This window comes from Rhinopithecus roxellana, chromosome 13, assembly GCF_007565055.1.
Source record: "Rhinopithecus roxellana isolate Shanxi Qingling chromosome 13, ASM756505v1, whole genome shotgun sequence".
NCBI lineage: Eukaryota > Metazoa > Chordata > Mammalia > Primates > Cercopithecidae > Rhinopithecus > Rhinopithecus roxellana.
The window spans coordinates 9,961,369-9,987,785 of record NC_044561.1 but is presented as its reverse complement, the minus strand read 5'-3'; the positions used below and the strand labels follow the sequence as shown (position 1 = coordinate 9,987,785).

Below are 26,417 nucleotides of genomic sequence, written 5' to 3'. Positions count from 1 at the left end.
CCTGAAAAGCTGCTCCCAAGTGCAGTGAAGAAAACACAAGCTCAGGAGTCAGGCATGTTTCTCATTCCATGAAAGGGGGTGCGATGCTGGAACCGCCTAGGGAGGCAGGGAGGATAAAAGCTGCAAAGCGCCCAACCTGGTGCATGGTCTGTGGCGCATGCAGTTTATCAGCCTGGGCGAGGATTCTCAGCACGAGCCCCACCCCGCAAGTTTCTACGGCAACTAACAACACCTGGTTGCCGGGGCGACCGCCGAGGGGGGAGCGCCTCGCTATTGGCTGCAGGGGGCGCCTGTCGCCGGACGGCACATTCGGTTGGTCAGCGTAGCCGCAGACTCCGCCCACAATCCCGGGCCGCGCTCTGGGTGGGACACCAAGCCGTCCCCGCCTCAGTGCCTGAGACTGCGAGAGGGTCGTAACCATGAGGGGTTCCTGCGAGAGGTCTGGGGAGGATGAAGAGCAGAAAGAAGAGGAGGGTATGGCGGCCTGTGGGGGTCTTTCAGGGGTCCCCGAGGCCGTGCAGGATACCGAGGCCGATTGGGACTCCGACCGGGAGACAGAAGGTGCTCGGGGGAGGGGGCAGGCTCGACTCCTCCCTTTTTGGGGTCTTCTCCAGCAGGGGTCGGGGGAGGCGGGCTGGGGCTAAGGGGGCAGGAGACCTGTGTTCAGCAGGGAACGTACCTGTCTGAGGGGCGCCTCCAGCCCCCTGCCCTCCCTTCATTGCTCCTAGAAGCATCAGGTTAAAATGCAAAATCCCGCCAGACTGTGCACCGAGGGCTGTCCCGCCCTGAAATGGAATAAAAGCCGGGTTTTCCTGTGTCCTGAAATGGAATCAGCCGGGTTTTCCCAATCCACAGGAAAAACTAAGCTACTGGATGTATAGAATTTAGAACTATTTCGGTTTTTTCTCCCGTAAAATGTTTACAAAACATTTGTGGTCTGCAATCCAGGTTAAAAGACACAGGGTGCCATTCGGCATCAGATAGGCAGAGGCCTGACTCTGGCAGGATTAGCTACCACCACTAGCTGTGGGACGCTCAGCGCAGGCCAGCCACAGCTTCTACCGCAACCAACAACATTGGATTGCCTGGGCTCATATTTATTAATAAATAAATATATAAATTATTTATTTATTAGAGCCAGGGTCTTGCTCTGTCACCCAGGCTTCAGTGCAGTGGCCGGATAATAGCTCACTGCAGCCTTGAACTCTGCACTCTAGTGAGCCTTCTGCCTCAGCCTCCTGAGTAGCTGGGACTACAGGGGACCACCTCGTCTGGCTAATTTAATAAATTTTTTGGCTGGGCGCAGTGGCTCACGCCTGTAATCACAGCACTTTGGGAGGCCCAGGCAAGCGGATCACCTGAGGTCAGGAGTTTGAGACCAGCCTGGCCAACATGGTGAAACCCCGTCTCTACTGAAAATACAAAAAATTAGCCCGATGTGGTGGCAGGCGCCTGTAATCCCAGCTACTCGGGAGGCTGAGTCAGGAGAATTGCTTGAACCTTTGAGGCAGAGGTTGCAGTGAGCCGAGATCGTGCCACTGCATTCCAGCCTGGGTGACAGCAAGACTCTGTCTTGAAAAAAAAAAAATTATCTGGCTATGTTGCCCAGGTTGTCCAACTTTCTTTTCATAGCTGTATGACTTTAAGGAAAAGATTTGCGTTGCCTGAGCCTTGATGTCTCATCTGTCTTATGGGAGCAGTGGTCCCAAGGAGCACAGGAAGCAGTGCTTCTAGAGGCAAAACATAGGCTAGGTAGTGACACAGGGCAGGGGAGGACACAGGTGGCTGTAGTTGTGCAGGGGTCCACATGTGTCCCCCTGTCTCCTACCAGGCACCCATGGGCTTGGAGAACTGGTCAGGGACACACTGTACCTGAGGTCTTGCCGGGCCCATAGCATTGTGCCCGTCTCCTGCTTTCTGCGCCAAGGGAGCACCCAAGAGCTGAACCTCCGGCACCGTGGCCTGGGTCCCCAGGTACCACTGGAGGGACACTGTATCCAGGCTTACAGGGAGTCTGTCTCCTACACTCCCCAGCTTCTGCCTGTGCCAGGCATGCCCCACCCTCCACATCTGGGAGACAGATGGGGTTGAGGCTGTGACAGGTGGCATTAAGGGTTGGGGAACCTGCAGGCTCCTAACCTGCTGGGGGTCAGGGAGAGCTGGGGGTGGGAGGACACCTTCACAGAGCCTAAAAGGAGAAGCAGGTGTCACTTAAAACAGGTGGGAAGGGGAGGGCTTTCTAGCTGGAAGACGTGGAGTGGGCTGAGCCCTGGAGCATGAGCCAGGATAGTGGCCAGTGTGTTTGCTTTGTCTGTCCCAGGGCGCCCGGGCTCTGGCTTCCTCGTTGAGCTCCAATCCATATGTCAAGCGGCTGGACCTTCGAGATAATGGGCTCTGTGGGGCAGGTGCAGAGGCCCTGGCAGATGCCCTGAGCAAAAGCAGCAGCATCCGTGGTAGGTGCTGGGCCTGGGGCAGGTGGGCAGGCGTCAGTCCTCCCTATCCTCAGGGATGTGCCTCCATCCCTGAAAGCTGGGCCATGTTACCTGGGGCTTGCTGGTGTTGCTGGTGGATAGAGGAGGGGCCTCATCACAGGAGGGGGCATGTGGGGTGGAGTTAAACCCTCTGCTTACAGTCAATGCTGGATACAAGTCCCTTCCTCACCCGCCCCACCCCACCACTCTCCTCTCTTGCTGGCCAGCATCCCCCTCTTCACCTGGCACATGGTAGACTCCCAATACCTGAATGCAGGTTGGGAGAGTCCTTCCACACAGAGAGGTGGGGGCTGGGCATTGTAAGAAGCAGGTAGGCAGTGTGGGAGTTTGATGGGGCTGGGGTCAAATGCCAGTTCTGCCACTGAAGAGCTGGATACCTGGGCAAGCAGCTTAACCTCTCTGAGCTTCAGTTTCTGATCTGTGAAATGGCCTCCACAATATCTTATGGGCTTGGGGCTGTGGTGAGCATGAAGTGAAACGCGCTCCTGAAGTGGTCAGCAGAGTGTGTGACCCATGTAAGTGCTCCATGCATGGCCACCTGGGGTATTATTGCCAATCCTGGCAGTGGGGCCGTGAGGGCTTCTGAAGTGGGTGGTGATATCACTGCCAGACACAGTCATTGACGGGGTGGCTGTCCCCCACCACAGCAGTCTCTATAGTACCAAGAGGTAGGCGGTTTTAACCACTTGACACAGAAGCTCGTGGGCACACAGGGAGGGGGACGTCAGGGGCAGAGGGGACCCAGCCATTGGGAGCCAGAGCCACCATCCAACCCCAGGACAATTCACCTATAAGGTCCCTTCCTCTGCCTCAGACCTGGAGGTTTGGCGGATGGCAGAAGAGGGACGTGGGCAGGGGGGTGCCTGCCTTTGCATGCCACTGACTGAGGAGCGGCTCCGTCCCCCAGAAGTGGACCTGTCGGAGAACCAGCTGGGAGTGGCAGGAGCCCAGGCCCTCTGTGCTGCTTTCACCATCAACCGGGCCATGCAGAAGATACAGCTGTCAGGGAATGGCCTGGAGGAGCAGGCGGCCCAGTACCTTGCTGAACTCCTGCTGGCCCACACAGACCTGAAGTCCCTGGACCTGAGCTATAACCAGCTGAATGAGCAAGCAGGTAACACCTGCCCAGGGCACCATGGGCCATAAAAACTCAGCTTCCTGGGGCAGGGGTGGGTGGAGGTTGGCAGGACCGCACTGCACATCGCCAGGGAGCATGTGCTCTGGCTCCTGCTCCCCACACCCCACCTTGCCCCACTCCTCTTCCACTCTAGCCACACAGAACTCTTCATTCCTTCCACAAATATCTCATTGCCCACTGCTGTATGTGCTGCATACTGACTTAGCCACCAGGGATCCACCTTGAACAAACCAAGTTCCTGGCCTCAAGGAACAATGTTGACAACATCATTCTCAGAAGAAACAAATAGTTTCTGTTTCTGGAGAAGAATGGGGGACCCTCTGCTTTAAAGAGGTGGCTGGGGAGGCCTCTGTGAGGTGACATTTAAGCTGAAATGTGCAGAGTGGGAAGGAGTCAGCCTTGGCAAGATCAGAGGGAGAGCATTTCAAGCAGAGGAACAGTGAGCATGCGGGCCTGTTTCCCAGACTGGCAGACAGCAGTGTGACTAGACTAGGGAGCCAGGGAAGCGTGGCCAGGCTGTGGGGTGGAGAGTCTAGAGGGGGCTGCAGGGCTACAGGCTGTGGCAAAAAGGGTGAAGATTTTGTTCCAAGTGAGGTAGCAGACATGTTGGGATTCCTTGATCTCATCACTGTCATGCCCCTGAGCATATGCAGGAGCTATCTGCTTTGCCAGGAATATGCACTTCTACCTGCCCCTCCTCAAATGGTCCGATGATAGTAAGGATCACCTGGGACCCTGGGTTAGGCATGCAGATGCTGACCCTGGACCTGCTGAACCAAACTCTTAGGGGAATGCCGGTGAATCTGCATGTTAATGGTTGCCCCAGGAACATTTTCAAAGAACAAAAACCGTTTTTTTTTCCTTTGAGACGGAGTGGAGTCTCACTGTGTCACCTAGGCTGGAGTGCAATGGTGTGATCTCTGCTCACTGCAACCTCCACCTCCCATGTTCAAGCAATTCTCCTGCCTCCTCAGTAGCTGGGATTACAGGCGCGTGTGACTATACCCGACTAATTTTTGTATTTTTAGTAGAGATGGGGTTTCACCATGTTGGTCAGGCTGGTCTCGAACCCCTGACCTTGTGATCCGCCCACCTCAGGCTCCTAAAGTGCTGGGATTAGTCATGAGCCACCGCGCCTGGCCGAGAATTGTCTTTTCAGAAGCACTTCTCTGTCTCAAGCAGCTTAGAGCAAGTGGGGTGACATCAGCCTTGGCCTGTGAGAATTGGCCCTGGCATGTAACTGCCAGAGAACCAGTTTGCCTTCTAAGAAAATTGTTGCAAGAAGTCAGTGAAATTAAAAGTGAGGCTTGGCAGGGCACTGTGGCTATCTGTAATGCCAACAACACTTTGGGAGGTTGAGGGGCCAAGATTGCTTGAGGCCAGGAGCTCGAAACCAAACTGGGCAACATAGGGAGCCCCAGTGGTGATAACAAATAATTTAAAAAATTAGCCCTGGGTGACAGAGTGAGACTCTGTCTCAAAAAAAACAAAAAACAAAAAACAAAAAAAGCCCCAAGTGGTGGCTTGTGCCTGTAGTCTCAGTCAGGAGGCTGAGGTAGGAGAATTGCTTGAGCCCAGGATGCCAAAGCTGCAGTGAGCCGTGATTGTCCCGCTGCACTCCAGGTTGGGCAACAGAGTGAGACCGTGTCTTAACAACAACAAAGCCGGGCGCGGTGGCTAACGCCTGTGATCCCAGCCCTTTGGGAGGCCGAGGCGGGCGGATCACAAGGTCAGGAGATCGAGACCACGGTGAAACCCCGTCTCTACTAAAAATACAAAAAATTAGCCGGGCGCGGTGGCGGGCGCCTGTAGTCCCAGCTACTCAGGAGGCTGAGGCAGGAGAATGGCGTGAACCCAGGAGGCGGAGCTTGCAGTGAGCTGAGATCCGGCCACTGCACTCCAGCCAGGGCGACAGACTCTTTAGTGCCTGTTTCCCTGTTATGATGTTAAAAGCAGGTACTGTGATGTGCAGCTGGTTTCTGGGTCTTATGCAGGTGCTTTCTTATGTATATAAATGTTTGTGAAGGGGGCCAGCCCCTCCACACCTGTGGGTGTTTCTCTTCAGGTGGGAGGAGAGACTGAGAAAAGAAATAAGACACAGAGACAATAAGACACATAGAGAGGCCGGGGGCGGTGGCTCAAGCCTGTAATCCCAGCACTTTGGGAGGCCGAGACGGGCGGATCACGAGGTCAGGAGATCGAGACCATCCTGGCTAACATGGTGATAACCCCGTCTCTACTAAAAAAAAATACAAAAAAAAAAAAACTAGCTGGGCGAGGTGGTGGGCGCCTGTAGTCCCAGCTACTCGGGAGCCTGAGGCAGGAGAATGGCGTGAACCCGGGAGGCGGAGCTTGCAGTGAGCTGAGATCCGGCCACTGCACTCCAGCCAGGGCGACAGAGCGAGACTCCGTCTCAAAAAAAAAAAAAAAAAAAAGACACATAGAGAAAGAACAGTGGGCCCAGGGGACCTGCGCTCAGCATAGGGAGGATCCCTGCCCACCAGCTGGCACTGGTCTCTGAGTTCCCTCAGTATTTATTGATCATTATCTCTACCATCTGGGAGAGGGATGTGGCAGGACAATAGGGTAATAGTGGGGAGAGGGTCAGCACATGTGAGCAAAGATGTTTGTGTGATAAATAAGTTTAAGGAAAGGTGCTGTGCTTTGATGTGGGAGTACACAAACATCTCAGTGCATTAAAGAGCAGTATTGCCACTAGCACGGCTCACCTCTGGCCCTAAGGCAGTTTTCTCCTATCTCAGTAAATAGAACATACAATTGGGTTTTACACGGAGACATTCTATTCCCGGGGATGAGCAGGGGACAGATGCCTTCCTCTTTTCTCAACTGCAAAGAGGCACAGACCCTTTAAGGTCAGGTCTTTCCCTTCCCAGGAGGCCATATCTCAGGCTATTGCAGGGGGGAAAACCTTGGACAACACCTGGCTTTCCTCGGCAGAGGTCCCTGCGGCCTTCCCTTCCGCAGTGTATTGTGTCCCTGGGTACCTGACGTTAGAGAATGGTGATGACTTTTAACAAGCATACTGCCTTCAAGCACTTCTTTAACAAGGCACATCCTGCACAGCCCTAAATCCATTAAACCTTGAATCAACACAGCACATGTCTCTGCAAGCACAGGGTTGGGGCTAGGGTTACAGATTAACAGCATCTCAAGGCAGAAGAATTTCTCTTAGTACAGAACAAAATGGAGTTTCTTATGTCTACTTCTTTCTACATAGGCACAGTAACAGTCTAATCTCTCTTCCTTTTCCCCACATGTTCGTTTTGGTGTTCTGTGAGGGTTGTGGGATGACTGCTGGAGGGTTCTGTTCGGCCATGTTGCTCCGCCTTCATCTCCAGGTCTCCCTTTTTTGTCCAGGCTGGTCTTGAACTCCTGGCCTCAAGAAATTCTCCTGCCTCAGCCTCCCAAGTCGCTGGGACCACAGGCACACACCACTGCCTGGCTTTCACCTTCCTTTCTCTACCACCCCCATCTCCTCTGTATCACAGCTGTGCCAGCCCTGTCACCTCGTGCCTACCCTGTGGCACCAGCCTTCTACCTGGTCCCCCAGCCTTTTGCCTCTGCCCCCACCCAGCCCAGTCTATCCTGGACACCTGCCACTTGCTGAAATGCTAGTCCAGCCTCATCACTTCTTAAGGCCCTCCCTGACTCCTTGCCACTTGTATGTGCTGCCTAAGCCCCTTAGCTTGGCACTCAAGGCCCCTCAGCATCTCTCAAGTGCCTGTTACTCCTTCCTCACTTCACTGGCTTCCCCCTCCCCAGCCCCAGCTCCAAGCCTGCATGCATTTCCACAGGTGCCTCTGCCATTTGCACTTTCCTGTGCCTCCTCCCCACTGTACATGCACAAGCCCGTCAGGAATTCCTCAGTCCTGAGTTATCTCCTCTGTCCTCTTTCCTGACTGTCCGCAAGACAGGTTAGCCACCACTCTGTTCCCATGCCTCCCTCTTTGCAGTCTAAATGAATAGCTCACATCCCATACATTTGTATTTTTATTTTCCCCATGAAATGTGAGTTCCTTAAGGGCATGGCAGGCCCATGTCAGTTTCATGTCTGTGACCCTCCTGCCCAGCAGAGGCTCAGCACACAGTGGGCATCAGTGCGATCTTTTGAAGGAGTGAAGAGAGTGAGTCAGAAGGTCTCTCTTGGTGTTTCTGAAGGGGAGACACTCGGACCAGCCCTGGCAGAAAACACTGGACTCACCGAACTTAACGTGAGCTGGAATCACCTCCGAGGCCCAGGAGCTGTGGCATTTGCCAGGGGACTGGAGGTATGAAGCCCCCACCTAGTCATCCCTGCAACCTGTCTGCTGGGGCCTGTGTCCCAGGGGCCAGCTCCCTGTCTCTGCAGCTCTTCGGAAATGAACCTTGGATCTTTTTTTTTTTTTGAGGCAGAGTCTTGCTCTGTCTCCCAGGCTGGAGCGCAGTGGCACGATCTCAGCTCACTGCAAGCTCTGCCTCCCGGGTTCATGCCATTCTCCTGCCTCAGTTTCCCTAGTAGCTGGGACTACAGGCGCCCGCCACCACGCCCAGCTAATTTTTTTGTATTTTTAGTAGAGACGGGGTTTCACCATGTTAGCCAGGATGGTCTCTAACTCGTGACCTCGTGATCCACCCGCCTCGGCCTCCCAAAGTGCTGGGACTACAGGCGTGAGCCACCACGCCTGGCCGAACCTTGGATCTTTTAAGCAGAGCTTAAATACTGTTTCTTAGGTGATTTTAATTTTCCTGGCTTCACTTAGTGACCACAATACGCTGTGTTCACTGTCATATCATTTCCTGAAGGGTCACTGTTGAATGTCTTGCACCTTCCCCAGACACCACAGACACCCAGCTGGGAAGGGACATCTGTGCAGTCTGGTGACACATACTCACTGTTGGGCATAGGCAGGTGGTTTCCTGAGATAAGACCTTGCACCCTTGGATGCCAGCACAGCCTCTCAAACACCCACTGTTCCCTTCCATGTTGTGGCTCATAGGGCTCGGGAATGGGCGGCTCAAGCTGGTGCTAGGGTGGTACAAGGTGTCTGCAATGTCCCTAGTGCCAGATACCCTGTGGAGTCCTCCTCAGGCCATGGCAGCTGCTGTCTTGCCCTGATACAGGGGCTGACCTTGGGGTCCTGCCCCACAAGGTGGCATGTCACATTCTGTCTTGCCGGAGCACCTACCGTTCTTCCCATCACAGTACCCTGGGCAGGTTTCATCCAACAGCTGTTCACTGGATCTTGGGATCCCTGCCCTCCAGAGCCATTAAGTGGGTGTGGAGTCCGTTCAATGTTTCTGGGGCCTGCTGCTGCTCTGCACACATCCCTGCCAGTCTCTCTGAGGGCCATTCACGTCTACACCGGTCCTTTCCTGTTGTGCTCTGGGCCACTGGGCTCTGTTGACTGCCATCATCCAATCTGTAGCCACTGGGGGGTCTGCATGGCACTTTCCTGACCCTTCCTTGGAGCCTCTCGCCTTCTGCCCTTTATCCCTTATCTTTGCTCCTCAGGACTCCTGGTCTCTGAGGCTGTGGCACCCTGGCTTGCTCCACTGTCAGACGGGGTCTCATGACTTCACTCTTCGATATTCTAGGCAAACATCTTCCTGAAAGTTCTAGACATCTCATACAATGGCTTTGGGGATCCTGGAGCCTCTGCAGTGGGTGAGGCTCTCAAGGCCAACAACGTGTTGGAGGAACTCAACATGAGGTGAGGATCCCTGCGGGGACACTCCAGGAATCGTGGGCTCCATGATCTTGATGCTGATCCACACGGTCTACCTGTGACAGGGCTTGAGCCACAGTCCCAGAGCAGCTCTATCATCCTTATCGCTGGAGTTTATAATTTTATGTATTGATTTAAAACAGCATCTTGCTTTACTGCCCAGGCTAGAGTGCAGTGATGTGATCATGGCTCACTGCAGCCTTGACCTTCCAGGCTCAAGCAATCCCGCCACCTCAGCCTCCCAAGTAGCTGGGACCACAGGAGTATGTCACCAAGCCTGGCTAATTTTTTCTTTTTTGTAGAGACAGTCTCCTGCTGGCCTTGAACTCTTGGGCTGAAGCAGTCTTCCCGCCTCAGCCTCCCAAAGTGCTGGAATTACAGTCATGGGGAGTTCATCACTATTACATAGAGACCTGTGATTCCTACAGCACAGGCAGATGGCTGCAAATTGCACACGGTGTATAAAGCATCTCCCGCAGAGCCTGGTGCATGGCGGGTACTCCATGCAAGCTTTCCTCTCTTGCAGATGAGCCAAGGCCAGGTTCTGTGGCTCATACCTGTAATCCTAGGACTTCGGAAGGCTGAGGTGGGAGGATCCATTAAGGACAGGATTTTGAGACCAGGCTAGGCAACATAGCATGACTCCATTTCTATGCAAAATCTAAAAATTGTCCATTTCCGGTGGCATACACCTATCATTCCTGGTACTTGGGAGGCTGAGGCAGGAGGATTGCTTGAGTCTAAGATTCAGGAGTTCAGGCTGCAGTGAGCTGTCATGATGTCGCTGCATTGCAGCCTGAGCAACAGAGGGAGAAAAATTAGCCTAGTCTGGATGGGGCAAGGCAGGACCCTGACAAGTGGGCCCCAGTGCCTGTTTTGCTCAGCACGTGGCTACTGGAGCATGCCCTGTGTGAGGGGCTCCTCCAGGCCAGGCAGTGTCCCAGCCTAGCCAGGAGGCACAAGCCCAGAAGGAAGAAAAGAGGTGGATGCCAGGGAGGTCATGGGCCAGAGGCCAGGGAGGTCATGGGCTGCTGTGACTGAGACCCTTCCCAGGGGCAGCTCCCTGTGGGCAAGAAGGCCCCACTCAATCCTGCCCAACTTTCCTCCCCATGGGAGGAGCTAAGACTAGGGGCAGCCACAGAGGCTGAAAATGGAGGTGCAGCCAGAGCTGGGGTCTGAGAAGTGAAAGGGAAGTGGGACTGGCTCTGGAGACAAAGTGGTCCAGGGTGGTGCTGAGCCCTGGAGTTTGGGAACAGCAGGAGGAGGAGAGGTCTTGGACAGAAGCTAGGTGATTTTCTGGAACAGGCGTTGTCATGGTGATAGGCATGAGATGCCAGCTCGGGCAGAACACGTGGGAGCACTTGCAGAGCTCAGAGGGCCAGGGAGCGGCAGCTGGTGTCCACCAGGACAGGGACGCTTTAGGCGTGTTTGCTGCGTGATCCCTCTGAACGGTGTCATCTCCACCTTTTACCTGTTGACCTGTCCAGGGTTCCTGCGGTGAGTGGAGGGCTGGAATGAGAGACCCAAACTGGTGGCTGCAGTGGCAACTCCAGCGGGCACCCTGGGGCAGTGGGCTCTGCGCGGCTGCTTGGAAGGCTGCACAAGGCATGTATCTGTTGTCTTTGTTGCAGCAACAACCGCATCTCTGCGATGGGAGCCCTGAGCCTGGGCCTGGGTCTCCGGCTCAACCAGACACTGAGGATTCTTGTAGTGAGTGCTAGCCTGATGACTGAGACCCCAGCACAGACCTGCCCTGTACCAGTGCACACAGATCCCTCCCCCACAGCTCCCACCCAGGGGCAGCGGGCAGGTGCACACAGGCTGGCTCGCTCCCTTGCCACTCACCCTGCATCTGGGGCCTGGCCCTCCTCTTCTCCCCTTCCTCCCTCCCAGCTTCTCTCCCACATCTTCTTGCTGCCCTTCCTCCTCTGTGGGCTGGGGTGCTACTCTGCTGAAGGTGGCTGGGCACCCCTTGTGTCTCCCTCATCTTCTCCCCTGCCTTTCCTCTGGCCTTGCTGGGACCCAGGCCCCACCCAGGTGTTGCGTTGGCCACTGCTCAGGCCGACCTAAGGCCTGGTGTTTCCAGCTGGGGTCCTTCCCCTGGGTTTGCAGGTGGGGAGGGAGTGCTGAGCAAGACAGAGAGCAGAAGACAGACACAGGAGGGAGGCGAGTGGGGAGCAGGTCCCCAGGGGACCACTGTGCCCACAGCAGGTACGTGCTGGGGGACAGTATTGCCAGCTGGGTATGGACACCCAGCTCTGTCCACCCTCAGCTCCCCACCCCAGCCTTCCCTGGGCTTCTCCCATAGCTCTCCTCCCCTGCTCCCTGCCCCACAGGAACCCGGACCTCTCTGAACCGTAGACCTGCGTTTTCAGTCACCTCCTAGACAGTCTTCTAAATGTCCCAAAGTCGCGTGGGAATGTGAGAGTCCAACCTGAATGCATCACCCCCCTCTAAGGGCCGCCTCCTGGTGGGGTCTCCTTCTTCCCAAGTCACCAGCTGGGGCCCAGAGTCTGCTTGCCCCTCTCTTTTCCACACCCTCCCTCCCACCCTCTGCAGGGGCTCACCCTGCTGACTCCTCCCTCTTCTGAATTCCCCTCTCAGCTTCTGTGAACTTGCAGGGTTCCTGGCTACAGTCCTTCCTTCCCACCTGCTACCCAGTGACCTTTCTAAACCAGAAACATGCCCTGCCTGAAAACTGTTGGAGTTTTATCCCCTCTGGATAAACCCAAGCTTCGAGTGCATTTTGTCATGGGGAACTGGGTGTGGTGGCTCACGCCAGTAGTCCCAGAACTTCAGGAGGCTGAAGCAGGCGCCTGAGGTCAGGAGTTTGAGCCCAGATTGACCAACATGGTGAAACCCTGTCTCTACTGAAAACGTAAAAAATTAGCCAGATGTGGTGGCGCACACCTATAATCCCAGCTACTCTGGAGGCTGAGGCAGGAGGATCCTTTGAACCCAGTAGGCGGAGGTTGCAGCGAGCTGAGATCTCACCCCTGCACTCCAGGCTGGGTGACAGAGCATGACTGTGTCTAAAAAAAAAAAAAAGTAACATAGCATGTCATAGGGGATCTGGGCTCTGCCAGCCCCTCTCTTCCAAGTTCAGTGCTCTCACCCCAAGCTCGGAGTACACACACACACACACACACACACACACACATACACACACACACACACACACACACACACACGGTACTATTTTTCACCCCTGCCTTTGTTCCTCTGCTGTTCTTGCTGAAATGTCCAGCTACAGCCACCTCACCTGGGAAGCTCAGCTGAGCCCTACCTAGATACACCTCCCCTCCCAGCCTTTCCCTCCCAGGGCAGCTGGTGCATACTCACTGCGCTGATCACACCACATTTCATGATGCTTCCTTTCCCTCCCCTCTCCCCAGCAGGCAAGTTCTTAAAGGCAAGAGTGTGTCTTGTGTGTCTGTATCAGTCAGAGGCCTCTCCCTTCCTCTCTTCTCTGGCCCAGCAGCCTCACCAGAACATTCTGTCTGACTGTCTGATGGAGACACCTTCTGAGCTGAGACAGTGTGGCCATAGTAGCTGTGTCCTCAGAGATGAGGAGCCCCTCCTTCCCTTTCACATTGCTCTCTGGCCTCCCTAGACCCGGCTTCTCGCAGCTTTGTGTGCGTGTTTCTTAGGTGTCCAGGAATCCCATGCGAAGTGAAGGCTGCTTTGGTCTCCTCAAGTCTGTCCAGGACAATCCAGCCTCTGCCCTGGAGCTGCTGGATTTCTCAGTAAGAGAATTTTATAAACCTCGTTTCTGATCCTCCCAACAGTCCTGTGAGGTATCATCATTTTAGAAGAAGAAAGTGAGGGTCAGAGAAATCAAGAGCCCTGCCCAGACACACGGCGTGGCAGAGGCAGAGTTGCAGTAGGGACCTGAATGCAGGCATGGTGCCACTCGGCTCTGCCCCCTCTGGACTGGTGGTTCTGTGGGATCTTGCCTGGGGCCCCTGCCTGGGTTATTCATTGGCTGAGAGAGGATAAGTGGAGGTCTGGGCACGATGCTCCCTATCCACTGAGGTTTAGATCTGCAGTTGCACCTGCAAGGCTGCCCTCTGCCCCTCCCCTGACTGTCTGCAGGTGGACTGTGGTGCTGGAAGGTTCACTTGAGTGGCTGTGAGAGAGATTAGGATCCCTTTTCATTCAATTCTGCCACTTTTTTTGAGTCAGGGTCTCACTCTATCACCCAGCTGCAGTGCAGTGGTGTGATCATAGCTCACTACAGTCTCAAATTCCTTGGCTCAAGTGGTCCTCCTGTCTAAGCTCGCCAAGTAGCTGGAAGTACAGGCACAGGTCACCATACCTGGCTAATTTTTTTTAGAGATGGGGGCTTGCTATGTTGCCCAGGCTGGTTTCAAACTTCTGAACTCAAGTGATCCTTGTGCCGTGGTTTCTCATGTCTTGGGTCAGTTTTGATTTTTTTTTTTTTTTGAGATGGAGTCTCACTCTGTCACCCAGGCTAGAGTGCAGTGGTGCTATCTCAGCTCTCTGCAACTTCCAGCTCCCAGGTTCAGGCAATTCTCCTGCCTCAGCCTCCCAAGTAGCTGGGATTACAGGCGTATGTCACCATGCCCGGCTTAATTTTTTTTTTTTTTTTTTTGTATTTTTTTTAGTAGAGATGGGGTTTCACCAGGTTGGCCAGGCTGGTCTTGAACTCCTGACCTCAGGCGATCCAACCACCTTGGCCTCCCAAGTGCTGGGATTACAGACATGAGCCATTGAGCCTGGTAAATTTTGATTTTTTTTTTTTTTTTTTGAGATGGAGTCTCGCTCTGTCGCCCAGGCTGAAGTGCAGTGGCCGGATCTCAGCTCACTGCAAGCTCCGCCTCCCGGGTTGATGCCATTCTCCTGCCTCAGCCTCCCGAGTAGCTGGGACTACAGGCGCCCGCCACCTCGCCCGGCTAGTTTTTTGTATTTTTAGTAGAGATGGGGTTTCACCGGGTTAGCCAGGATGGTCTGGATCTCCTGACCTCGTGATCCGCCTGTCTCAGCCTCCCAAAGTGCTGGGATTACAGGCTTGAGCCACCGCGCCCGGCCGGTAAATTTTGATTTTTAATGTAGAAAAAGTGCCAGGTGAGGTGGCTTACACCTATAATCTCAGCACGTTGGGAGGCTGAGGTGGGAGGATCCCTTGAAGCCCAGAGTTCAAGACTATCCTGGGCAACACAGCAAGATCCCCATCTCTACAAAAAGCTTTTTAAAAAGTTAGCCAGGCATGTGTCACATACCCGTAGTTTCGGGTACTCAGAAGACTGAAGCAGGAGGATCACTTGATCCCGGGAGTTTGTGGCTTCAGCGAGCTATGATTGTGCCACTGTACTCCAGCCTGGGCAACAGAGCCAGACTCTGTCTCAAAAAATATAAAAAAAGAAGGAAACAAAAAAGTTGAGTTACAAATCAGTGCTGATTCTAACCCTGATTTTTTTCAACCCAGACTTGAGTCAAAGCCTTTCCAGAAATGTGTGTGTGTAGTTTCGATTATTCAGGTTTGGGACAACCGACGTCAAACATCCTTACCGTTTCCTTCTAACAGCCTGTTCTTGCCTTAACCATGTGCCTGCTGCTCTGAGAATTCCTGTCAGCCCTGGATCTGTCATTCTTAAAGAAATAGAATGACATATGGCATTATCCTACCCAAATATATACTTACTTGACACAATGTATGGTCATTATCAGAAGCCTCTAGTCTCATGGGAATGCCATGGGCTTTGGAATCAGTTCAGGCTTGGGACCAAATCCTGTGTCTATCAATGTGGGATCCTGGACAAGATTCTGAGTCAAAGAATCATAAACAATCAATCAATAACTAGCCTGGGCTGGGCATGATGGTTCAAGCTTATAATCCCAGGACCTCGGGAGGCCAAGGCAGGTGGATCACCTGAGGTCAGGAGTTCGAGACCACCCTGGCCAACATGGCAAAACCTGTCTTTACTAATAATACAAAAATTTGGCCAGAGTTGGTGACTCATGCCTGTAATCCCAGAACTTTGGGAGGCCGAGGCAGGCAGATCACCTGAGGTCAGGAGTTCGAGATCAGCCCGGCCAACATGGTGAAACCCTGTCTCTACTAAAAATACAAAAATTAGCCAGGCATAGTGGTATGCACTTGTAATCCCAGCTACTCGGGAGGCTGAGGCAGGAAAATCACTTGAACTCAGGAAGCGGAGGTTGCAGTGAGCCAAGATTGCACCATTGTACTCCAGCCTGGGCAACAAGAGTGAAACTCTGTGTTGTAAGCTGGATGTGGTGGTGCCCTCCTGTAACCTCAGCTACTCAGGAGGCTGAGGCAGGAGAATCGCTTGAACCAGAAAGCAGAGGTTGCAGTGAGCCGAGACCGTTTCATTGCACTCCAGCCTGCGTGACAGAGTGAGACTCCATCTCAAAAACAAATAAACAAAACAAAAACACAAAGAAAAACAATTAGCCTGAATCAAATATTCTATTTTCTATTCCTTAACTGTTGTTATCTGTTATCACCAGTATAATCTGACTAGCCCAGATTTTATTCTGGGCTTTGAGGGAAATAGTTTTGAAGACTTGATAGTTCAAGGAAAATCTTTCCCTGGGCTCAGACTTGTGTTTTTGTGAAATGGGGCTAACGTTTACCCCCCAAGGCCATCATGAACTTCAGCTGAGATGACAGACGTGAGGGAAAGGCCTTGCACAGAGAAGGACTTAATCAGTGCCAGTTCTGTTCTAACAACCCCTTGGTTTTTTAATTGAGGAACAACATTTATGCTGAAAAATGCACAAAGATTAAGCATAGAGCTTGGAGAATTTTCACAAACGGCATAGGTGTCTATGTAACCAGCCCCTAGATCTGGAAACACAGCATAGCCGGGCATGGTGGTGGGCACCTGTAGTCCCCGCTATTCTGGAGGCTTAAGCGAGAGGATAGCTTGAGTCCAGGAGCTTAGGGATGAAGTGAGCTATGATTGAGCCACTGCACTCCAGCCTGGTGACAGAGTACCATCCCATTTCTAAATAAATAAATACAGCAGGACTTTAAACGTGCCCCATTGTCCCCTTCTCTCCTGGATCTTACTAGTTTGCGGGTATGAGATTGTCATCCACAGGGGAGAAGCCGCCCGAAGGAGCTTCTCTGAGACCTTGTGTGTGTGAGTGAAAAATGGTCAAGTTCTCAGATAGTAATAAAGTTCATCCTTGTAATGGGTGTCTCCTCAGGATATCCAGGTGAACGCAGAGTTTGATGGCCTTGCTAGCTCAGTGAAGGGAATTCTTCCAGAGCTCTGCATAAAGACTGGTGCTTGCAGAGTGGAGTATAAAAAGGAGTTGCTGCCAGTCTTCAGACCAGCCCTGCCAGCGTCTGTCTCTAAGTGACCTTGGAGTGCGGCTTCCTCATCTCCAATCAGTTGCTTTGACCTCCAGTGTGAGGAGCTCTTTGACTCACGAGGCCTTGTTACCACTTGTGTCTGCACTGAGTCCCCACGTCAGCAGTGTGCTAAGTCCTATGGAGCTGGCCTTCACGGTGCTCACACACCTGTACTCTCCGCTGTGCCCCACGGACCCTGCACTCATCTGGGCTTTCATGTGCTCTCACTCATTCATGTCACACAAACCTCTACTAAGTACTGCACATTGACCTGGGCGTGGTATCCAAGATGCCCAAGCAAGTCCCTGCCCTCCCCATGTTCATGTTCTGGTGACCTCAGGAAACTATTAAAATATAAGGAGGGGGTACACACTGTACTTTTGAGAATGCAAACGGGCACAGCCTTTTTGGAAGGCAATTTATCATTATGCACTGAGAGCCTCAAAACTGCCTGTGCCCTTTTATACAATTATTTGACTAATGTGCTTTAGAGAAATAACCAGATATGCCTAAATAAAAGATTGGTGCCTAAAGATGCTCATGGGGCTGGGCACAGTGGCTCACACCTGTAATCCCAGCACTTTGGGAGGCCAAGGTGGGTGGATCATTGAGGTCAGGAGTTCGAGACCAGCTTGACCAACATGGTGAAACCCCAGCTCTACTAAAAATACAAAATTAGCCAGGCGTGATGGCACACCTGTAATCCCCGCTACTCAGGAGGCTGAGGCAGGAGAATCGCTTGAATCCTGGAGGTGGAGGTTGCAGTTGTCACCATTGCACTCCAGCCTGGGCAATAAGAGCACAAATCTGTCTTAAAAAAAAAAAAAAAGCCCGTGGAAATGCTGTTTATCATGATGAAAATCGGAAGTGTCCCCAATAATGGGATTGGCCAACTAAAATTTGAAACTCTGCAAATGTTAAAAGCCACATGCTCAAAGGACACTTAACAATTCATGAAAATGTACATGATTAATGTTAACTGACAAAATTAGGAGGAAAAAAATCACATGGCAGCTGGGTGCAGTGGTACGTGCCTGTAGTCCCAGCCATTCAGAGGTAGGAGGATTGCTTGAGCTCAGGAGTTGGAGACCAACTGGGGCAATACAATAAGACCCTGTCTTTAAAATCAATCAATCACATGGATTATCTGACAGTTCCTCAAAAGCTTAATCATATAATTACCATATAGCCCATTAATTCCATTCCTAGGTACCTACAAGAAATGAAAACATACGTCCCCGCAAGAACTTGTGCACGAATATCCATAACAACATTATTTATAATATTCTAAGAGTAAAAATGCCCACCAGTGGATAAATACAATGTGGTATATCCATACAATGGAATATTATTTGGCAATAAAAAGGAATTGGAGGTGATAAAAATGTTCTAAAAACGTATTGTGGTGATGGCTACATAACTGCGTATTCTAAAGGCAATTGAATTATATATACTTTAAAGGAATGAACGGTATGGCATGTGAATGGCGTCTCAATAAAACTGTTTCGAAAAGAAGGAAAAGTACTGAAACATGCTAAAAATGGATGAAACTAGGAAACATGATGCTAAATGAAAGAAGCCAGTCACAAGCCCACATGCTGCATGATTGCATTTATATGAAACATCCAGAGTGCGCAAATCTATAGAGACAGAGAGTAGATGATACATTGCCTGGACGTAGAGAAATAGAGGGATTGGAGGTTGACAGCTAAAGGATATGAATTTCTTTGCAAGGGGGTGATAAAAATGTTCTAAAATTTATTGTGGTGATGTACAACTCTATGCGTATGGTAAAAACCACTCAATTTTACATTTTAAAGCGTTATTTATGTGGCATGTGAATTACATCTCAAGAAAGCTGTTGCAAAAAATATACTGGTTGAACCTAGTGGTATTAAAAAAGTACAAATATGATGCAGCTACTCTGGAGGCTGAGGCACAAGAATCACTTGAACCTGGGAGGTGGAGGTTGCAGTGGGCCGAAATTGTGTCACTGCACTTGAGCCTGGGTGACAGAGTGAGACTCTGTCTCAAAAATAAATAAATAAATAAATGAAAGTATGAATATATACACACAAGAAAAAAAGACCAAAAAAGCCCAACTGAAATATTCATAATGTTTATCTGTAAGCTGCAGGTTTTTGGATGATTTTATGTTCTTTTTGTTTTTAGATTTTCCATACTTTTTTTTTTGAGGCAGAGTCTCGCTCTGTCGCCCAGGCTGGAGTGCAGTGGCGCAATCTCGGCTCACTGCAAGCTCTGCCTCCCGAGTTCACGCCATTCTCCTGCCTCAGCCTCCCGGAGTAGCTGGGACTACAGGCACTCACCACCACGCCCAGCTAATTTTTTGTATTTTTAGTAGAGATGGGGTTTCACCATGTTAGCCAGGATGGTCTTGATCTCCTGACCTTGTGATCCGCCTGCCTCAGCCTCCCAAAGTGCTGGGATTACAGGCGTGAGCCACCGCGCCCAGCGATTTTCCACACTTTCTACTGGGAGTATGTGTTACTTTTATAATCAGAAAAACAAATACAGCAGTCACGTGGCATATCATAATGTTTTGGTCAACCACAGGCAGCATATACGACAGTGGTCCCCTAAGATTCTAATACCATATTTTTCCCATAGCTTTTCTGTGTTTAGATACACAAATCCTTACTGTACGGGTCTGTAGCCGAGGAGCAATATGCTGTACCATATGGCCTAGGTGTGCAGTAGGCTGCACCATCTAGGCTGGTCTAAGCATACTCTATGATGTTCTCCCATCAACGAAATTGCCTGATGATGCATTTCTGAGAATGTATCCTAGTCACTGCGCAATGCATACCTCTACTGAAGAGCACCGTGTGATGCAGGCAGCAGTTGAGTTCTGTGCATGATGTGGTTGGAGCTCTGAGGAAGGGGAGAGCTGTGGACTGAATGGTATCCCCCTCAATATTAGACGCTGAAGCTCTAGTCCCCAGTGTGACTGTATTTGGGGCAAGGGCCTATAAGGAGATGATGAAGATTAAGTGAGGGCATAAGGGTGGGCCTTGATCCAACAGGATTAGTGTCCTTATAAGAGACCAGAGAGCGCCGGGCGCGGTGGCTCAAGCCTGTAATCCCAGCACTTTGGGAGGCCAAGACGGGCGGATCACGAGGTCAGGAGATCGAGACCATCCTGGCAAACACGGTGAAACCCCGTCTCTACTAAAAAAATACAAAAAACTAGCCGGGCGAGGTGGCGGGCGCCTGTAGTCCCAGCTACTCAGGAGGCTGAGGCAGGAGAATGGCATAAACCAGGGAGGCGGAGCTTGCAGTGAGCTGAGATCCGGCCACCGCACTCCAGCCTGGGGGACAGAGAGCTTGGGTGCTACCTCCCCCCACCCCGTGGGAGGACATGGTGAGAAGCTGGCTGCGTGCAAGCCGGGAAGAGAGGTTCTGTGACTTCTAGCCTCCAGAACTGAGAGAAAATAAGTGTCTGTTGTTTAAGCTGCTCTGTCGATGGTATTTTTTTATGGCACCTGGAGCTGACTAATACGGAATGATTCACCCTCCTGGGGAGAAGGGGCAGTGGGGGCAGTGGCCTCCTCTGGTTTCCGTGGCCCTCTGCAGAACTCCCTCCCTGCCTCTCCTTGCGCCAAAGCACCCTTCTAAGGGCAGACCTGATTGCACTGTTCAGAGGTCCCCAAAGCCCACAGAAAAGGCCCAACTCCGGACCTCATGTGTCTCATTCCACTGGAGGAGCTTCCTCTCTCTTCTCTGCTGTCTTCTTAGGAGGGAAAGTTAAGGGTCTGCTTGACCACCCTCTGGGGAGAAGCCAGAATGGGGTGCTGCATTCCAGTGATGAGCTAGGGGTAAGCCTGCATGTCTCCTCCTGTGCTTTCCCAGAAGTGAATACACAGTGGATATTCAAGAAAGTAAAGACTATCTTTAAGAATGAATGGCCGGGCGCGGTGGCTCAAGCCTGTAATCCCAGCACTTTGGGAGGCCGAGATGAGCGGATTACGAGGTCAGGAGTTCGAGACCATCCTGGCTAACACGGTGAAACCCTGTCTCTACTAAAAAATAAAAAAAGCTAGCCGGGTGAGGTGGCGGGCGCCTGTAGTCCCAGCTACTCAAGAGGCTGAGGCAGGAGAACGGCGTAAACCCGAGAGGCGGAGCTTGCAGTGAGCTGAGATCCGGCCACTGCACTCCAGCCTGAGCGACAGAGCGAGACTCTGTCTCAAAAAAAAAAAAAAAAAAGGAATGAATGGCCCGGCACGGTGGCTCACGCCTGTAATCCCAGCACTTTGGGAGGCCAAGGCAGGTGGATCACCTGAGGTTGGGAGTTCAAGACCAGCCTGACCAACATGGAGAAACCCTGTCTCTACTAAAAATACAACAATTAGCCAGGCATGGTGTTGCATGCCCGTAATCCCAACTACTCAGGAAGCTGAGGCAGGAGAATCGCTTGAACCCGGGAGGTGGAGGTTGAGGTGAGCCGAGATCGCACCATTGCACTCCAGCCTGGGCAAAAAGAGCGAAACTCTGTCTCAAAAAAAAAGAAAAAAAAAAGAATGAATGAATCAGGCTCGACATGGTGGCTCACGCCTGTAATCACAGCACTTTGGGAGGCTGAAGCAGGCAGGTCACGTGAGCCCAGGGGTTTGAGACCAACCCTGACAACATGGCGAAACCCTGTATCTACAAAAGATACAAAAAATTAACTGGGCATGGTGACACATGCCTGTAGTCCCAGCTATATGGGAGGCTGAGGTGGGAGGATCACCTGAGCCTAAGGAGGTTCAAGGCTGCAGTGAGCCATGATCTCACCACTGCACTCCAGCCTGGGCAACAGAGTGAGACCCTGTCTCAAAAAATAATAAAATAGTCTGGGCACGGTGGCTCACGCCTGTAATCCCAACACTTTGGGAGGTCGAGGAAGGTGGATCAGGAGGTTGGGAGCTCGAGACCAGCCTGACCAACATGGTGAAACCCAGTCTCTACTAAAAATATAAAAATTAGCCAGGTGTGGTGGCACGTGCCTTTTCCAGCTACTCATGAGCTTGAGACAGGAGAATCGCTTGAACCCGGGAGGCAGAGGTTGCAGTCAGCTGAGATCCTGCCACTGAGCAAGACTCTGTCTCAAAAATAAATAAATAAATAAATAAAATAAAACAAAATAACATAAAAACTAACATAAAACAGCATTTTGTAACTGCTGCTAATTAACAGTGTATATTTAAAGCAACTCAAATCTCTGCTCCTGGGCTGAAGTCTTAAATGTAGCAATAATAAACTTTTTTTTTTTTTTTTTAAGAGCTCTGTCACTCAGGCTGGAATGCAGTGGCACAATCACAGCTCACTGCAGCTTTGAACTCCTGGGCCCCAGCAATCCTCCCACCTTGGCTTTCCAAAGCGCTGGGATTACAGGTGTCAGTCACCTCACTCAGCCTTCTCCCTTCTATTTACCTTCTCCCTTCTATTTTAGTTTGTTATTCTACCCTTTTAAGAGCTAGTAGAGATGGAGTTTCCCTATGTTGGCCTCTCAATCTTCTAACTTTGTGATCCTCCCGCCTCGGCCTCCCACGGTGCTGGGATTATAGGTGTGAACCACCACACCTGGCCCCACACAGACATTTCCTACCAGACACTGCCACTGTTGACCTACAACATGTAGCTCATGTACTTTGAACAGCATGTACTTTGTAGAAGTGAACAGTCCTGGAACGTGTCCACCTTGGTGTACAGTAGGCCTTAAAGCCTCACAGCACTTGTGTTCTCTTTGTAGATGAAGTGCGCACAGGGACCTACAGGCAGCTCTTCCACCCGGAGCAGCTGATCACTGACAAGGAAGATGCAGCCAGTAATGACTCCAGAGGCCATTACACCATCGGCAAGGAGACTTGGTCCTGGACCAGATCCACAAACTGGTAAGGAGAAGGCTTCATGTGGACGTTGTCCTGCACGGAAGAACAGGCCTTGGATGGTGAAGGGAAGGTCATTTTCGCAACACTTAGAGCAGCATCTTGAGTCCGACTGAGTCTGCAACGTCTTACTATGAAGTGTGCGTAGTGATTTGTGCATAGATCTGTATTGTCTGCTTTTCTTTGCTTCAAAGTGTGATGCGTGTTCATTATGGATGGTCTGAATCCATATCCACTCTCAGAGGCAAAGAGAAGTGTCCCTGGCTTGGTGGAGGTTGGTGGTGTGGCTCCCACGGGCATTGGCTCACGTTGTCTGGTTTCTCTCAGGCGGATCTGTGCACCGGACTACAGGGCTTCCTCATCTTCCACAGCTTTGGGGGCGGCACTGGCTCTAGGTTCGTGTCTCTGCTCATGGAGTGGCTCTCGGTGGACTACGGGAAGAAGTCCAAGCTAGAGTTTGCCATTTCCCCAGCTCCCCAGATCTCCACGGCCATGGTGGAGCCCTACAACTCCATCCTGACCACCTACATGACCCTGGAACGTTCTGACTGTGCCTTCATGGTCAACAGCAAAGCTACCTATGACATGTCAGTACAATCTGGACATCAAGTGTCCCACATACACCAACCTCAGTCATCTGATTGGGCAGATCGTGTCCTCCATCACGGCCTCCCTGTGATTCAGTGGGGCCCTGAATGTGGATCTGACAGAATTTCAAACCAACCTGGTGCCATACCCCCATATCCACCTCCCCCTGGCCACCTATGCCCCGGTCATCTCAGCCAAGAAGGCCTACCACGAGCAGCTGTCTGTGGCCGAGATCGCCAATGCCTGCTTCGAGCCAGCCAATCGGATGGTCGCTGTGATCCTCGCCACAGCAAGTACATGGCCTACTGCATGTTGTACCAAGGGGATGTGGTCTCCAAAGATGTCAGTGCAGCTGTCGCCACCATCAAGAGCAAGCGCACTAACCAGTTTGTGGGGTGGTGTCCGACTGGATGTAAGGTAGGACTGGGTGAGGTGGAGTCCTTGTGCTGTCGGGAAGCAGCAGACCTGCAGAATAATGCTGCCTGTGAAGGCCCGCATCCTTTGCTTGTCTGGAACTGTCACCTGCCCCTGTTCCATGGGCTAGGCTTGTGGGCATCAATCAGTGAACCAGAGTGATAATTAATTCAGTGGTGTCTTTTGAACTTCCTTTGTGAGTCATCACACTATATATCTGTGGTGAAGTTTTTGTGTTTTTTTAAGAATAAGGTATTTTTTGGATGATTTTGGTGTCCCTTGCTTGGATAGCAGAATTTGTGTGGAAAAGATAGGTTGAACTTAGTAGAAATTTTATGGGCATTTTGGGGAATCATGTGGATGGTGTATGTATTTTAACTTGGGCATCGTTGTAAACTGCTCTCACTAAGTCCTACTTCGTGTAAGTATGTCCACGTTGTGCTGACATGTCATAGGTGGCTTCGTTGTTGACCGTGAAGGCACAGTCAGAATGTCTGTAGAAATTATATCCAATGTAAATGTCCTTTGGAGTGTTTGATTTAAAGAGAGACTATCAAGAATCTTTTTTGATGAAAACAGCACCATCTTTATTTCTCTTTTGGGAAGCCTAGTAGTTTTGGCCTGTGTTTGCCTCAGACAGAAAATCTGTCCCCACCTTCCACTGACACATGGAAGAAAGCTTGTGGTCCCCTTTCAGCTTTTCCAGGAGTTGGTGACTAAATCCTGTCGCCTCTTCCTCTATCAGACCTGTGGGTCCTCTGCTTTGCTTTCCCTGCCTCCTCTGGCTCAGATACCCACTGCCTCTGGGGAGACCACTGCAGTCAGCTCTGACTGGGAATTGCTACTCTGGGCTTCTCTTCCTCTCCTTCAGGGGTTAGCGTGGCTGCTGGACTAGCCACCTAATTTTGTAAGTAAGGTTTTGTCTGAACACAGTCACCACACCCCTTCATTGCAGATCGATTTTGCTGTCCAGCCTCAGAGTGGGGTAGGTGTGACAGAGCCCATGTGCCTGTAAGGCCTAGAATTTGTATGATCTTGTCATTTATAGAACGGTTTGTTGACCACGGCTCTAGTTGACCCCATGCACTACTCAGGATGTGTTATTCCCAAGTTCTGAAACTTGGAATGCTTCTCTTTTGGTTCCCAGGTGTGGTGGCATGTCACTTCCTACTCAAGCAAGCACACGGACTACTCTTGCTGCTGCGGTAGCTTCATTCAAGTGATCTTTGACCTGTCACCTTTGCATATTTCACAGCGGCTTGTTTGGTGGGACAGCATGGGGTATGACCTTCCCCGTGGTATCACAGTTGTGTACTCAGAATCTATCTGGGTGGAAAAAGTTTAGCTATGGAATTTCATGACTGTCTTGTAGAACCCTCTGGAGTAAATAATCTATAAAGAGGACAGGCAGGGTACATTTTCAGAGGGAAGACAGTCTTCACCTGGGCACCTATCACATGTCACAGTTGCTAGGACACAGCCCTTCAGGCAGCTTGGGACCCTGCCAGGGTGGCCACCTCAAGGCTCCTTTCTCTTTATTCTTTGTCTAGAACCGTCACCCTGCCTGGCACAGAGAAGGGCTTAGTGAGGTTTGTGGGGTGAACTGAGCATTCTCCTGGTCACCTACAGGGTGTCTTCTGTGTGAGGAAAAGTAGCCACCATTTCTAGGTTTGTTACAAGCTTCATGGACTGCTTTCTTTCCCTTCTCTGGCAGGTGGGCATTAACTACCAGCCCCTGACGGTGGTCCCTGGGGGAAACCTGGCCAAGTTGCAATGCGCCATGTGCATGCTAAGCAACATCATAGCCATCACCAAGACCTAGGCCTGTCTAGACCATAAGTTTGGTCTCATGTATGCCAGGCAGGCCTTTGTGCACTGGTACACGGGGGAAGGCATGGCGGAGGGGGAGTCCTCTGAGGCTCAAAAGGACCTGGCAGCTCTGGGGGATTATGAAGAGGTGGGTGTGGATTCCGTGGAAGCGGAGGCTGAAGAAGGCGAAGAATAGCGAGGGGAGGGTGCGGTGGACTCTCTCCTGCCACCCCCACCATGGCTGCTTTCAAGCTGTTTGCAATTAAAGTTTCTCTACAAAACCAAGACCTCTGTGTGTCATGCTGCTTGGCTCTGCCTACAGGAGCAGGTGGGACCCCAGAGCCTGCGTGGACAGTCAGTGGGGTCCCAGCCTGCCCTGCTGACACGGGGTTGGGGTGCAGCACGAGTGTATGTCCTTAAGAAGCTGCCATGGAAGTACTTGACCCAGGGGAAACAGTGTTTCTCCAAGCCAAGCGTTCAGTGGATAGGTTTCCTCAATTCTAGGAAAGCTAAGTCAGGGTTTCAACTGCATTTGCACTTTCTGGGGCTTGTCTATTAATGGGATGTGCTGGCTAAAAAGAAGAGCCTAGAAGTAGAGTGTTTAAATCTGAGGTATGTGAATGGGGCTTGTCCATGAAATCCCTAAAGCTGTGGGTCAAATGTGTAAGGTCAGGACATTTTAGAAGGGGGAAGGAGTGTTACTGAGTTCTCCACAGTGTTTGTGACCCACAGAAGGTCACAACACACCCATCCTGACCCCCACTGCTCCACGGTAATGTGGAAGGCAGCGTTTGCCCTCTAGGTACACACGCGGTCACCTTGCCCCTCAGCACTGTCAGCTGTCTTGGTAGAAAACCTCGCACTTCAAGTGAAGCATGTTGACGTCTGTTTATAGAAGACCTGGGAATCCAGGTATTTTTTCTCAGAACCAAAGTCAGCTCCGGGAAGTTGACTCACGGTGAAGTGACCTGGCTAGTTCAGCTGTGGCACAACCGGGACCTGCACAAAAACCTC

The 26,417-nt window shown here is 51.5% G+C and overlaps 1 protein-coding gene and 1 pseudogene across 1 annotated transcript; both read left to right on the top strand.

Annotated features, from left to right (window-relative positions):
- The first annotated feature begins 419 nt into the window (after positions 1 to 419).
- On the top strand, positions 420 to 16,712 carry LRRC74B (leucine rich repeat containing 74B). The gene is made up of 9 exons (XM_010369005.2): positions 420 to 561; positions 1,832 to 1,974; positions 2,321 to 2,453; positions 3,400 to 3,606; positions 7,810 to 7,919; positions 9,226 to 9,341; positions 10,988 to 11,066; positions 13,007 to 13,102; positions 16,557 to 16,712. Exons 1-9 carry the CDS (start codon positions 420 to 422, stop codon positions 16,710 to 16,712), a joined length of 1,182 nt encoding a protein of 393 aa, XP_010367307.2.
- Positions 16,713 to 19,523: 2,811 nt separating this feature from the next.
- Positions 19,524 to 25,599, top strand: LOC104666871 (annotated as a pseudogene).
- Positions 25,600 to 26,417: the final 818 nt, after the last annotated feature.